The sequence below is a fragment of the Lepidochelys olivacea genome (assembly GCF_965140295.1).
Source record: "Lepidochelys olivacea isolate rLepOli2 genome assembly, chromosome: 10".
Classification (NCBI taxonomy): domain Eukaryota; kingdom Metazoa; phylum Chordata; order Testudines; family Cheloniidae; genus Lepidochelys; species Lepidochelys olivacea.
The window spans coordinates 85,251,785-85,267,778 of record NC_140420.1 but is presented as its reverse complement, the minus strand read 5'-3'; the positions used below and the strand labels follow the sequence as shown (position 1 = coordinate 85,267,778).

Here is a 15,994-nt window from a genome sequence, read left to right as displayed (position 1 = left end):
AGTTATAGTTTTGGCCTTCACAACATCCCCTGGCAATGAGTTCCACAGATCGACTGTGCATTGTGTGAAGAAGTAATTCATTTTATTTACTCTGCTGCCTATTAAGAACCAGGGTTCACCAGACAACAATGTGTTATGAGAAGAGGTAAATAACTCTTCCCAATTCACTTTCTCCACACCATTCACGACTTCTAACATATTCTACTCCCCTTAGTCGTCTTTTCCAAACTGAACAGGTCCCCAGTTTTTTAAAATCTCTCCTCACATGGAAGCTGTTCCATACTCTTAGTCATTTTTGTTGCTCTTCTCTGTAACTTTTCCATTTCTAACATGTATTTTTGGAGACGGGGAAATCAGAACTGCATGCAGTATTCAAGGTGTGGGCATACCATGGATTTACATAATGCCACTATGATATTTTCTGTTTTATTATATATCTCTTTCCTAATGTTTCCTGACTTTGTTAGCTTTGACTGCCACTGCACACTGAATAGGTGTTTTCAGAAAAACACCTTTCTTGAGTGGTAACAGCTAATTTAGACCCCATTGGAAAACATAATTCCAACTATACATACAAAACAATGTGCATTACTTTGCATTTACCAACACTGAATTTCATCTGCCATTTTCTTGCCCAGTCATCCAGTTTAGTGAGATCCCTTTGCAAATCTTCACAATCAGCTTTGAACTTACCTATCTTGAATAATTTTCTATCACCTGCAAATATTGCCACCTCACTGCTCCTCTCCTTTTCTAGATAACGTATGAATGTGTTGAGCAGCACTGGTTCCACTACAGATCCTTGGGGGACCCTGCTATTTACCTCTCTCCATTGTAAAAACAGACCATTTATTCCTACCTTTTGTTTCCTATCTTTTAACCAGTTACTAATCCATGAAAGCACCTTCCCTCTTATACCTTGACTGCTTACTCTGCCTAAGAGCCTTTGGTGAGGGACCTTGTCAAAGTCTTTCTGAAAATCCAAGTACATCAGATCCGTTGAATCACCCTAGGATCCTTCCCAGACCATGGTTAATTTATTGTGTGCCAATCACCAAAAAGGCATCTGTGATTTCATGGCTGACTATAATAAGGAAGGTCCAAGACAGCCACAGATCCCTCAGCCACAAATATCCCTTCCCCCACCTCCAAGAAAACAGCTGGAATCAAGGCGAGTGACTAATCCCAGAAGGGAGGACACACAGTGCTGAAAGCAGCTTGAAGGGCATTTGGATACCTGTGAGCTAAGTCCCCACCACTGAGACAGCCCATCCAGACTGAGCCTGAGGACAGGGAGTAAGGCCAGCTCAGCTCAGCTGCCTATAAGTACATCGGCCCTATGGCAGATTAAGAACTTTGTAATAAACCTCCACTGCCCAACACAAATCACAAACAGCAGGCACCACCCCTTCCCATGATCCTACAGGAGACAGATCAGCAACATGGCACCTTCCAGTTCAACTTCATGAGACACCCAAGAAGAAATGAATTAAAACAATGCAGCCTGGAAGTGACAACAGTACATTTATTTTGACACATAGTTTTGCTAATACCCCACAATGCAGCGGATGTGCCTATTCAGCATTTCCCCAGTGTGCCTTCGCTGCAATTCACCCATAGTTATTTCCACACAATTGTCTTTCCTCACCAATTGTCCAAACCTTTTTCCTGCATTTCTCCTCCGTGAAGGTATTTTAAGGAGTTCAGTATGTCAGCCACCTAACCACTCTGCATTTAATAAACCTGCTTTCCCATCGGACACATTATTCCCTTAACTCAGTGACCTCCAACCTTTTTATGCCCAAGATCACTTTTTGAATCTAAGGGCAACCCAGAATCTACCCCACCCCTTCTCCGAGGCCCTAACCCTTCCCCAAACCCCCGCCCCACGCACTCCATCCATCCCCCCACCCCGTTTCGGTTGCTTACTCTCCCCCACCCTCACTCACTTTCACCGGGATGGGGTTAGGGTTCGGGAGGGGGTGTGGGCTCTGGGCTGAGCCTGGGGCAGGGGGTTGGTGTACAGGAGGGGGTGAGGGGTTCAAGCTCTAGAAGGGAGTTTGGGTGCATGAGGGGGCTCCAGGCTGGGGCAGAATGTTGGAGTGTAGGAGGAGATGCAAGCTCTAGGAGGGAGTTTGGGTGCAGGCTGGGCATGCAAAGGGGGTGCAAGTTCTAGGAGGGAGCGGTGTGGTGCCAGGGTAGGCAGGGAGCCTGCCTTAGCCTTTCTGTGCCCGCCGCCAACTGGGAGCCGCCAGAGGTAAGTGCCGGAGCCAGCACCCCATACCTGCTCCTTCACCCTGAACCCCTTCTTGCACACCAAGCCCCACCCTGAGCCCCCTCCCAGAGCCAGCACCCCAACCCACAGCACTCCGAACCCCTCCCTGCCTACCCCAGCTCCACACCGCTCCCAGAAGGGAGCGACGCAACCCTGTGGCCCCTGGAGAGGGTGGGGGACACATAGCTCCGTGCGCTCCCTCTCTCTGCAAGCACCGCCCCGACAGCTCTTCTGGCCAATGGGAGATGCGAGGGCAGTGCTTGAAGATAGGAGTAGTGTATGGAGGGAGACCCCTGTCCCCGTGGCTGCAGGGCTGCGCTGGCCGCTTCTGGGAGCGGCGTAGGGTCGGGGTAGGCAGGGAGTCTGCCTTAGCAACAGTCACACTGCTCCGCTGGAGATTGTGATCGACTGGGAGATCCTCTAGGATCAACCACTCGATTGCGATCGACTGGTTGGTGACCACTGCCCTAACTCCTTTCACAGCAGTAACTCAGACCCTGGTGTGCTGCTAAAAGGGGAGTCCCAGAAAATGGAGCTTTTCTGCAACGGTAAAACTGAGATGCCAAGTCTGGGCAAGAGGACTAGATCAGAGCAATTGAAACTACACCCGCCCCATTACCTCCATGGATCCAGTTTTCCGGTTGCGGATCAAGGGCGATCTCCGCGGAATGCAGACTGGCTCAGAGGGCTGGGATGACCTTTCTTGTGCTTGGTCTGTCCCATCAACGCTCTTCACTTTGGAGAGATCCTCCATGCTGCCCTGGTTTGGCTTCTTGTCATCATTCTGCATGAAGGACACACTAGCAGCGTTACTAACACAACTAGCAATGCAGGCCCAGGTGGGATTTACTCAGAGGAAAAAACAGGCCCAGCAGAATTCCAGTCAGACACTTGTACAAAATGAAGTGAGATTACATCTCCCCACACACAGCCTTGACACCGGAGACAAAGTACCCAGCCAGCCAGGAAACTCAACCCGCAAACAACCCTCAACTGCCAGATACGCTACTGCAAGAGTGGGCCCGAGACATGGCCACTGCTGGCTGGCGGAGGCACCGCAGAATGCAGGGGAGCTGCTAGGTATGTGCTTGTCAGGGTGTGATGAAGGATTCTGGGTCAGACTGTGCCTGGCCCTGCTGTGAGCACACCAGAGCCTGCTTCCCCTGGATCACAAAGGCTCTCCTGAGCACACTTGGGTCCCAGCCTCTCTTCTAAGGATGGGGAAGAGGTGGGCCTGTGGCTTCACCTCTCTTTCATTACCGCACTGCTTTCCCCACAGGGGCAGTGCAGTTGCTGTGCTCCACACCATCTCCCACCAGGCCTGTGCCTCAGTGACACAGACAGGCCCTTCAAACAGGGCACAGCGACTGCAGACTCACTTCTGCTGATGCAGGCCGAAAGCCAAACCCTGTAGGGGCACTTCCATCTTCCTCACATCCCTTCACACCTGGGCTGAAATGAAGCTCCACGTGAAAACGCTCCTCTGAAGATGGGTCCTGAGAACACAAAAATCAGCCCCAACTTCAGTGTGGGCTGTGGTACTGGCCCTCTGCCCTCTCTCCTCCATGCCAAAATAGCACACACCCCAAGCACACCGCTTAGGCGGAAATGCAGAAGCAATGAGACAAGCACAGACACGCTAACCTGGGCTTTATGTCTCACCCAGCAGCACAGAGCTCAGTATTACGGTTATCACAGTAGCGCCTGGGGGACCCAATCAGGACTGGGCTATGCAAACATACCCAGACACACAGTACCTGCCCTCCCTTCAAAACGGACCACACTGGGGAGAGCAAGTCTTATACCTTCCTGGACTTGGTTTTATAGATTATGACTTCTAGGACAACACAGGCTAAGGAACCTCACCCAGGATGCCTCCTGGCTGGGCTACAGCAGATCTTTGAGAAAGACACACCTCATCTTGATCTGAAGACCCCCCCCCCTTGAAGGAGAATCCACTACATCACTGGGCAAGTTGTTTCAAGGGTTAATTACCCTGATTGTTAAAAACTTCCCACCTTATACTCTAGTTTGTATTTGTCAACTTTCAGCTTCCAGCCATTGGCTCTTTTTTTCAAATAGTGAACAAAGATATTTATTGAATACTTCTGTCTTTTCTGCATCATTACTGGCAATTTTATCATCTCTATCTAGTGCAGACTTACACCATTGCTAGAACTTTTTTCCTGGATGTTTAAAAAATTCTGTTATTGTCCTCTGAATCCTATTGGCTATAGATTTTTGGCATTGATTCCTCTGGCATCCCGTATCAATTGTTCGCATTTCACGACGAAAAAATAACAGCCATACTGTCAGACCAAAGATCCATCTAGCCCAGTATCCAGTCTTCCGACAATGGCCAGTGCCAGGTGCCACAGAGGGAATGAACAGAACAGGTAATCTTCAAGTGATCCATCCCGTCACCCATTACCAGCTTCTGGCAAACAGACGCTAGGGACACCATCCCTGTCCATTCTGGCTAATAGCCACTGATGGATCTATCCTGCATGAATTTATCTAGTTCTTTTTTGAACCCTGTTATAGTCTTGGCCTTCACAACATTCTCCAGCAAGGAGTTCCACGGGTTGACTGTGTGTTGTATGAAAAAATATTTCCTTGTGCTTGTTTTAAACCTGCTGCCTATTACTTTCATTTGGTGACTCCTTGTTCTTGTGTTATGAGAAGGAGTAAATAGCATGTCCTTATTTACTTTCTCCATACCAGTCATGATTTTCGAGACCTCAATCATATCCCCACTTTTCCAAGCCGAAAAGTCCCAGTCTTATTACTCTCTCCTCATACGGAAGCCGTTCCATACCACCAATCATTTTTTTAAAAAGGAGTACTTGTGGCACCTTAGAGACTAACAAATTTATTAGAGCATAAGCTTTCGTGAGCTACAGCTCACTTCATCAGATGCTTAGCTCACGAAAGCTTATGCTCTAATAAATTTGTTAGTCTCTAAGGTGCCACAAGTACTCCTTTTCTTTTTACGGATACAGACTAACACGGCTGATACTCTGAAACTAATAATTTTTGTTGCCCTTTTCTCAATCTTTTCCAATTCCAATATAACTTTTTTGAGAAGGGGCAACCACATCTGCATGCAGTATTCAAGATGTGGGCGTACCATGGATTTATATAGAGGCAACATGATATTTTCTGTCTTATTATCTATCCCTTTCTTAAAGACTGGTAATTTAATAGATTTTAAGGCCAGAAGGGACCATTATGATCACCTGTCTGACCTTCTGCATAATGCAAACCACAGAATTTCATCCAGTGATTCCTGCCTCAAACCCATCATTTAAGTCATTGCTATCAACCACCCCTTTTTCCATTTGTGCGTGCAATTCCATAGTGCTCTTTTCTCTTTCCTTTTTTAATCAGGATAAGTTTTTCTGTGATTGGGGAATTTTGATTTTTTTGGGCATCTACTAAAAGAATTTTTAAACAACTTCCAATTATCATTCATGTTGTTTGAAGTTTTTCCTACTAAATCACTTTTAATCATAATTTTAAGCAAAATTGTTTTCAGCTTGGGAAATTGGCCCTTTCAAAGTGCCAAGTAAATATATTACTGGTTAGAACAATATTCTGTTTACAGATAACAAATGTAATTAGGTCATGTTCACTTACACCTTGGCAACCACTACTTTTTAGCTCAGTGATTAATTTATCTTTATCAATAAGTTAACACAATATTAGCCACAAATGCCATAGCTGGGCTATTCTCCCCTAGGAGAGCTCAGCCCCTACATTCCAATAACCAGAGCGCCACACTCACTCCCCCTAAATCAAGGGTGGGTTAACGAGTGGTAGCTGCCACAATGAGTCAGAAGGGCTCAGTTAACCTTTCCCTACAGAGTTCCAACACCTGATAACACTGTGGGTCAGTGGAAGAGCACAGCCAACCTATTACAACAGATCTGACTCCAAGTGCTCTGCTCCAACCACTTACAGATGATGCGGTCTCTTCTAACAATGCACTGGGAGAAGAGGGGGGGTATTCTCTCTTTTTCCCCAGTGGTCAAAGACCACCACTAACAAAAGGCTGTTATGTCTGGCCTCCAGCACCTCTGGGATGTTCCCAGCCAACGGGAGCTGACAGCAGAGGTGTCTGATCATAGATTCAGCTAGTCCTAGATTAACGCTGTGACTGGAAACGGCTGCTCAGCAGCAGGTTATTTTTAAATACCAATTCAAAATCCCCTTAACTGAATGAAGGATTCTGGTCTACAGATTCTTCGCCAGATGGAAACTGTTGGCCCTAGAAACTTGTGTTTTGGGAGGCTCTTCAGCCCAGGAGACTCCCCGTCTCACATTTCAGAAAGAAAATGTGCAATCAGTTTTGGGGGCTCACTGCCTGGTATGACAGGAGGCCCACCAATACCAGTACCTTGCCACCTGGGCAAAGACAGAGTGCTGGATCCTGGTGGCCACTGTCTCACATCACAGGAGGAAAGATTTTATTCTAGTTCTAGATCCCTCACCTTGTTGTTGTCCTCGTACAGCATGATAACAATCTGGGTCATGTAGTTCAGTTCTGAGATAGCACTCAAATAGTCCATGGCTCTCTTCCACTGCTGGTCCTTGGACTCCTGATACATACACACAAACAGTCGCATGGGATAAGCAATGGCAGACAACTTGCAGCACTAAGTGAAATGGGTCTGAGAGGGTTTCCTCTCCACAGTGTAACGTCCCTGTCAGCACAGAAACACCTCACTCAGCTAATCTGCAGACAGAACCTCACACGGGGGGAGAGGAGTTTACAGAAAGAAATGATTGCAGGAAGGGACACTCAGATTACAGCTACAGCCAGTGTTCAGATTTTAGCACATCCAGCAGCAGGCTACCCACTAATGTCATGCTGAGAAATGGAGCATAACCAATAACAGCTTCCCTAACATGCTGGTTCTCAAATGGTGGTCTGCAGAATGAAATATTTGCAAGAAGCAGTAAGAAAATGGAGGGGGAAGAATGGAAAGGAAGGAGGGTTGCTCTTACAAAAGGGTTTGATGAATGGAAAAACTGGAGAACACTTTGGACATGCCATTTGCAAGATGGGAAGGGCAGCATGGTGTCCCCCGAGCTCTCACCAGGGCACAGCCATGCCCCCAAGGTAGCATGCCCCACAGTACAGTATCCCCTGACACCACAGGGGACGGGGAGTGGAAGAAAAACACTCTGCACATTGACCAGGAAGTTAGATAAAGTCACTTCTGGCCACTTTCCTCAGATACAGAGAGCTGCCACAGGCACATGAACCTGAACCTGCTAAACAAGCCCCAACACATGCAAACCTCCTAGGAATAGCAGGATAGGAGACCAAGCGAACCAAAGAACACAATTAGCTGTTTGTGAGGCAATGCATTTCTTAGCCCTTCTAATACCCACAGGGAGTGTGTGTGTAGAGCCAACCTAACCAACCAACCATCGAGGCTCGGGGAAAGATTTCTCTGATTCAAGCTCTGTGGTGATGTGAAATTCTAGGCTCTACTCTTATCAAAGGAGAGACAGGGCTCCGTCTCCAAATGCCAAGCTCTTCCATCTCCTTCTCACTGAAGGGACCCACTCATACACAGAACCATAGGACTGGAAGGGACCTGGAGTGGTTATCTAGTCCAGTCCCCTGCACTCAAGGCAGGACTAAATATCATTTAGACCATCCCTGACAGGTGTTTGTCTAACCTGTTCTTAAAAATCTCCAATGACGAAGATTCCACAACCTCCCTGGGCAATTTATTCCAGTGATTAACCACCCTGACAGTTAGGAAGTTTTTCCTAACATCCAACCTAACTCTCCCTTGCTGCAATTTAAGCCCATTGCTTCTGGTCCTATCCTCAAAAGTTAAGGAGAACAATTTTTCTCCCTTCTCCTTGTAACAACCTTTTATATACTTGAAAACTCATGCTTCTCCTTAGTCTTCTCTTCTCCAGACTAAACAAACCCAATTTTTTCAATCTTCCCTCAAAGGTCATGTTTTCTAGACCTTGCATCATTTTTGTTGCTCTTCTCTGGACTTTCTCTAATTTGTCCACATCTTTCCTGAAATGTGGCGCCCAGAACTAGACATAATTCTCCTGTTGAGGCCTAATCAGCGTGGAGTAGAGCGGAAGAATTACTTCTTTTGTCTTGCTTACAACACTCCTGCTAATATATCCCAGAATGTTTGCTTTTTTTTGCAACAGCGTTACTCTGTTGACTTCTATTTAGCTTGTAATCCACCGACTCCCGGATCCCTTTCTGCAGGACTCCTTCCTAGGCAGTCACAAAGCGGAGGTAGTGCTGGTCAGAAGCCAGTGGTATGAGTCATTGGTGGGGAGTTAGCTAGAAGGGGTAATCTGCAGCCACACACTGTTCACCCTAGACAGGGCTGATGAAGAAAGGGGGAGGTTTACCCTGTGGTACTGCTGGCACACTTACATCCAAGAGCCCCCCATAGCGGAAGATGCTGAGCAGGGAATGTACATGGCTCTCGCTGGTAAAGTATAACCGTGTCCGTACATGGCGACCTGGGGACAGGACTCCTCTTGAGTACCTAAACCAAATCAGCCCCAGTGTTATTCACAAAGTAGTTCATACAGACTCTCTCAAACATGCATGCCTAACAGAGTGAAATAATTCTGCAGAGATAAATACACCCACGTTTCACGGTAGCAGAGGCAGAGCAAGATGCGAGGAGCAAGTGGCCTGTTACACAGCATCCTAAGGAACAGGCCTGTAGGAATAGTGTAGTCCTCTCCCCAACCAAACACCTGCTCCCCTCTGCACATTCTGATAAAGGCAGCAACACTCCCTCTCCCTGCAACGATGCACTACTGCCTTAATTTAACATCACTGGTTGGTCCATCTAGGTCAACGTATGGCATGGCCTTCTCAGGGCACAGTGTGTCCCCGACCAGTGCCAGCATGCAGCAAGGTCCTTACAAAGGGTGCAGCTTGTTGACAGACTCATCCTCATGGGTTCTTTGCAGGTCCAACTGGATCTTCTTGATGAGAGGAAGACAGAAGCCAATAGCAATCTCCAGCTTCTCCTCCTTATTAATCCCATATTCCTGCAGTAGTAACAAAAAGAAAAGAACATAAGAACCACCATACTGGGTCAGACCAGTGGTCCATCTAGCCCAGGATCCTGTCTTCAGACAGCAGCCAATGCCAGGAGTTTCAGAGGGAATGAACAGTACAGGTATTCATCAAGTGATCCATTCCCTGTCATCTAGCCCCAGCATCTGGCAGTCAGAGGCCTAGGGACACCCAGAGCATGGGGTTGCAGCCCTGACCATCTTGGCTGATAGCCGCTGATAGAGTATCCTCCATGAACTTCTCTGATCTTTTTTTAACCCATTTATACTTTTGGCCTTCACAACATCCCCTGGCAACGAGTTCCACGGGTTGGCTGTGCGTTGTGTGAATGTTTATTTGAAACCTGCCGCCTATTAATTTCATTGGGTGACCCCTGCTTCGTGTGTTATGTAAAGGGGTAAATAACACTTCCTTATTCACTTTCTCCACACCTTTCACGATTTTAAAGACCTCTATAATACCCACCCTTAACTGTCTCTTTTCCAAGCTGAATAGTTCAGTCTTGTTAATCGCTCTTCAGGTGGAAGGTGTTCCATACCCTTAATCATTTTTGTGGCCCTTTTCTGTACCTTTTCCATTTCCAATATATCTTTTCTGAGATGTGGAGACCAGAACCACACACAGTATTCCAGGTGTGGGCATACCATGGCTTTATATATTGGCATTATTGATATTTTTTGTCATACCTATCCCTTTCCTAATGGTTCCTAATATTGTTAGCTTTTATGACTACCAATCCACATTGAGCAAATGGTTCAGAGAACCATCCACAAGGACTCCAAGATCTCTTTCTTGAGTGGTAATAGCTAATTTAGACCAGATCATTTTGTATATATAGTTGGGATTATGTTTTCCAATGTGCATTGCTTTATATTTATCAACTTTTAGTTTCATCTGCCATTTTCTTGCCACTCACCCAGTTTTGTGAGATCCCTTTGTAACTCTTCACAGACTGCTTTGGACTGATCTTGGATAATTTTGTATCATCTGCAAACTTTGCCACCTCAGTGTTTACTTCTTTTTCAAGATCACTTATGATCATGTTGAACACCACCGGTCCCACTACAGACCCCTGGGAGACACCACTATTTACCTCTCTCCATTCTGAGAACGGACCATTTATTCCTACCATGTGTTTTGTCTTTTAACCAGTTACTGATCCATGACAGGACCTTCCCTCTCCTCCCATCACTGCTTACTTTGCTCAAGAGCCTTTGGTGAGGGACCTTGTCAAAGGCTTTCTGAAAGTCCAGCTACACTAGATCCATTGAATCACTCTTGCCCATATGCTTCTTGACCCCCTCAAAGCATTCCAATAGATTGGGGAGGCATGATTTCCCTTTACAAAAGCAGCCTTGTGGGTTCCAGGATTAGCTGCTCCAAGAAACAGTCATTTAAAAGGTGTCAAGAAACGTTATCTCTGCATCCTGTCCTGAGGTGACATATACCCAGTCAATATGGGGATAGTTGAAACTATGCATTATTACTGAGTTTTCTATGTTTATAGCCGCTCTAATCTCCCTAAGCAGTTCACAATTACGGTCACCATCCTGGTCAGGTGGTTGGTACTATGTTCCTACTGCTACACTCTTATTATTCAAGCATGGAATTTCTATCCCTAGAGATTATACGGTACAGTTTATTCATTTAACAATTTTACTATATTTGACTATGCTTTCTTTCAAATATAGTGCCACTCCTCCACCAGCATGACCTATATTATCATTCCTATATATTTTGCACCCTGGTATTACAGTGTCCGACATCATTCCACCATGTTTCTGAGATTCCATTAAATGAGGCTATTCATATCATACCAGGCTCTCAAGTTCACCCATCTTAGTATTTAGACTTCTAGGATTTGCATACAAGCACTTAAAACGTTTGTCACTTTTTAGTTGTCTGCCTTCATGTGATATTAAATTGGGACTCTCATTTGACTGTCTCTCTTCAATTCCTACTTTTACTTTACCAACTTCTAAACTCTCCTCTTTACTAGGGTAGAGAATCCCCGTTAATAGGTCCTCCCCTATGGGAGATCTCTGTCTGAACCGCATGCTCCTCCGCACCTGTCAGCTTCCCCCACACTTTAGTTTAAGAACTCCTCTATGGTCTTTTTAATTTTACATGCCAGCAGTCTGGTTCCATTTTGGTTAAGATGGATCCCATCCTTTCTGTATAGGCTCCTCCTTTCCCAACAGTTCCAGATAAACCTGAATCCTTCCTTCCTACATCATTGTCTCATCCACGCATTGAGACCCTGCCGTTCTGCCTGTCTAACTAGCCTTGTGTGTGGAACTGGAATCATTTCAGAAAATGCTACCATTGAAATCCTGCACTTAATCTCTTCCCTAGCAGCCTAAATTTGGCCTCCTATCCTTCCTTATGTCACTGGTACCCACCAGACAGACACTGAAACTGGCTTCTTAGGGCCAGATCCTTATACAGATAGTGAAGGCTTCTTACATGTAACCAGATTTCTTCAAGATGAGCCTCTGAATACCCACACTTGTGCAATCGAGGCTCCTCCACTGCAAGCTTCCAGAATATATGAGCGAGAAGTGTCCCCTGGAGCCACTTACTCTTTCCCCACCCCACCCCACCCCTCCCTTCATGCATGGCTCTGAGTGCATACAAGGGGAGGTGGTCCCAACCTCCCTCAGACACATCCTTTCATCTGGGAATTTTTAACCCCACACCTCTGAAAAGGAGGTGTGATTGATCAGCAACTCCTGCCTTTCAACAGGCTTGTCCAGAGCACAGCATCACCCTTATGAGAAGTGTTCCAGCATTCCAGAGTCAAGCAGCTGACCAGAGAAAATTCAGACCTGAATGAAGATGCCCACCTCAAGGAGCAAGACTTCTTAGTCATCTTAAGACCCAGGATACTGGGCAACAGAATAGTCACGTTTCAATCATGGCTAGTGACAGCAACTAGGTACCAATGTAACCAATATCTGAAAGATCACCAAGTCAATAGAATATTCAGAGATGTTCCTGCTCTTAGCAAAGGAAAAGATCTGTGTTACTGATGTTAGCTCTTGCTTCTCCTTTGGTCAAAGCCATGGACAAAGTGCATTTTCCAGGGTGGGAAAAGATAAGCAGGTAGTTTTTATTTTGGGGTTGTTGGTTTGTTTGTTTGTTTTTGGGGAGGGGGGGTGCCCAATAGTTTTGGTAGCCAATTAGTTTTGACTGAACCAAAGAAGAGTGCTTTAGTAATATTAAAATCAATCCGACAAAGGTTTTTTTTTCGACTTTAGGCATTTTGACAAAAGTAAAGGACTAGATTCTCCAGATGGCCTGGGGGAGTGGGAAGGGAGGAGATTTCCCTTACCACTGGGATGAAGGAGTCCCCAGTTCAAGTCCCCCCTCTGCCTGATGTGGAGAATCAGATTCCAAGCCTAAAAGGACCATTGTGATCATCTAGTCTGACCTCCCCTGTACAGCACGGGCCACAGACCTTCCCCACAATAATTCCGAGAGCAGAGCTTTAGAAAAACATCCGATCTTGATTTAAAAATGGTCAGTGATGGAGAATCCTCCATGATCCTTGGTAAATTGTTCCAATTGTTAATTACCGTCACTGTTAAAAATGTATGCCTTATTCCCAGTCTGAATTTGTCTAGCTTCAGTTTCCAGCCACTGGATCATGTTATACCTTTCTCTGCTAGATTGATTCGCCCGTTATTAAATATTTGTTCCCCATGTAGATACTTAGACATCCCTTATCCTTCTCTTTGTTAAGCTAAATAGATGGAGCTTCTTAAGTCTATCACGAGAAGGCAGGTTTTCTAACCCTTTAATCATTCTCATGACTTTTCTGAACCCTCTCCCATTGATCAACTTCCTTCTTAAATTGTGGGCACCGGAACTGGATGCAGCATTCCAGCAATGGTCGCACCACTGTCAAATACATAGGTAAAATAATCTCTCTACTCCTACTCAACGTTCCCTTGATTATGCATCCCAGGATCGCTTTCTCTTTTGGCCATGGTGCCACACAGGGCATATATGAAAAACGTCTACACTGGAACCGAGGTTGAGGTTGAACTAGGAGGCAGGCTGGTTAGAAGTGGCTGGGTCTGGATAAAAGGAGTGAAAACCAGGCTGAGGTCAGGGCCGGGGTCTACTACGGACCCCTACCCCGGAGGAAGAGGAGGCAGCTTTTTAAACAAATAACAAAACCCTCCACAGCCCGGGGCTTGGTGGCGAAGGGGGACTTCAGCTACTCAGCACCTGTTGTGGAAAACAGCCCAGCAGGGCACAGATTATCCAATAAATTCTTGGAACGTCTTGGAGACAATTTTTTATTTCAGAAGATGGAGAAAGCTACTGGGGAGAGGCTGGTCTAGATTTGATTTTGACAAGTAGGGAGGAACTGGTTGAGAATTTGAAAGTAATCATGAAATCTTCGATGATCTAAAAATCAAGAGAGAGTCCTGCAAAAAGTGAAAACTAGGTCAAATGACAAAGGATGAATATAAACAAATAACACAAGTAGATAAGAACAAAATTAGAGAGGCCAAGGCACAAAACAAGATCAAACTAGTTAGTGATATAAAGGTTAACAAGAAAACATTCTACAAATACATTAGAAGCAAGAGGAAGACCAAGCACAGGGTAGGACCGCTACTCAATGGAGGGGGAAAAACAATAACAGAAAATGTGGAAATGGCAGAGGCGCTTAATTACTTCTTTGTTTCGGTTTTCACCAAGAAGGCTGGCAGTGACTAGATGTCTAACATAGTGAATACCAGTGAAAATGAGATAGGATCAGATGAGGCTAAAACAGGGAACAAAGTTAAAAACTTACTTAGACAAATTAGATGTCTTCAAATCACCAGGGCCTGATGAAATGCATCCTAGAATACTCAAGGAGCTGACTGAGGAGATATCTGAGCCATTAGTGATTATCTTTCAAAAGTCATGGAAGACGGGAGAGATTCCAGAAGACTGGAAAAGGGCAAATATAGTACCAATATATAAAAAGGGGAATAAGGACAACCCAGGGAATTACAGACCAGTCAGCTTAACTTCTGTACCCGGAAAGATAATGGACCAAATAATTAAGCTATCAATTTGCAGACACCTAGAAAATAATAAGGTGATAAGTAACAGTCAGCATGGATTTGTCAAGAACAAATTGTGTCAAACCAACCTGATAGCTTTCCTTGACAGGGTAGAGACTTTGGGGGGGGGGGGGGGGAAGAAGCGGTAAACGTGTTATATCTTGACTTTAGTAAAGCTTTTGATACTGTCTTGCATGACCTCTCATAAACAAACTAGGGAAATGCAACCTAGATGGAGCTACTATAAGGTGGGTGCAAAACTGGTTGGAAAACCGTTCCCACAGAGTAGTTATCTGTGGTTCACAGTCATGCTGGAAGGGCAAAATGAATGGGGTTCTGCAGGGATCAGTTCTGGGTCCAATTCTGTTCAATATCTTTATCAATGATTTAGATAATGGCATAGAGAGTGCACTTATAAAGTCTGCGGATGATACCAAGCTGGGAGGGGTTGCAAGTGCTTTGAAGGATAGGATTAAAATTCAAAATGATCTGGACAAACTGGAGAATGGGTCTGAAGTAAATAGGTTGAAATTCAGTAAGGACAAATGCAAAGTACTCCATTTAGGAAGGAACAATCAGTTGCACACATACAGAATGGGAAATGACTGCCTAGGAAGGTGTACTGCAGAAAGGGATCTGGGAGTAAAAGTGAACCACAAGCTAAATATGAGTCAACAGTGTAACATGGTTGCAAAAAAGTGAACATCATTCTGGGATGTATTAGCAGGAGTGCTGTAAGCAAGGCACAAGAAGTCATTCTTCCGTTCCACTCTGCGCCAATTAGGCCTCAACTGGAGTATTGTGTCTAGTTCTGGGTGCCACATTTCAGAAAAGATGTAGACAATTTGGAGAGAATCCTGAGAAGAGCGCCAAAAATGATAAAAGGTCTAAAAAACATGACTTATGAGGGAAGATTGAAAAAATTGGGTTTGTTTAGTCTGGAGAAGAGAGGACTGAGAGGGGACATGACAACAGTTTTCAAGTATGTAAAAGGTTGTTACAAGAAGGAGGGAGAAAAAACTGTTCTCTTTAACCTCTGAAGACAGGACAAGAAGCAATGGGCTTAAATTGCAGCAAGAGAGGGTTAGGTTGGACATTAGGAAAAACTTCCTAACTGTTAGGGTGGTTAAGCACTGGAATAAATTGCCTGGGGAGGTTGTGGAATCTCCATCATTGGAGATTTAAGAACAAGTCAGACAAACACCTGTCAGGAATGATCTAGGTAATATTTAGTCCTGCCATGAGGGCAAGGGACTGGACCAGATGACCTCTCGAGGTCGCTTACAGTCCTATGATTCATGTTCAGCTGTTTATTCACCACAACCCCCATATTTTTTTTTCCAGAGTCACTGATTCCCAAGATAGAATCATAGAATATCAGGGTTGGAAGGGACCTCAGGAGGTCATCTAGTCCAACCCCCAGCTCAAAAGCAGGACCCATCCCCAATTAAATCATCCCAGCCAGGGCTTTCTCAAGCCTGATCTTAAAAACTTCTAAGGAAGGAGATTCCACCACCTCCCTAGGCAACACATTCCAGTGTTTCACCACCCTCCTAGTGA

At 45.3% G+C, this 15,994-nt stretch overlaps 1 protein-coding gene across 2 annotated transcripts in view; it reads right to left on the bottom strand.

Moving 5' to 3' along the window:
• Positions 1-15,994, bottom strand: part of PPIP5K1 (diphosphoinositol pentakisphosphate kinase 1) — a 145,716-nt gene that overhangs the window by 64,336 nt on the left and 65,386 nt on the right. For both annotated transcript variants that reach the window (XM_084640955.1, XM_084640954.1), the window contains 5 exons: positions 9,210-9,337; positions 8,706-8,820; positions 6,769-6,876; positions 3,655-3,771; positions 2,895-3,059 (listed from right to left, as the gene is read on the bottom strand). In XM_084640955.1, the coding sequence (XP_084497081.1) occupies positions 2,895-3,059; positions 3,655-3,771; positions 6,769-6,876; positions 8,706-8,820; positions 9,210-9,337 (633 nt within the window). The remainder of the gene's footprint in view (positions 1-2,894; positions 3,060-3,654; positions 3,772-6,768; positions 6,877-8,705; positions 8,821-9,209; positions 9,338-15,994) is intronic.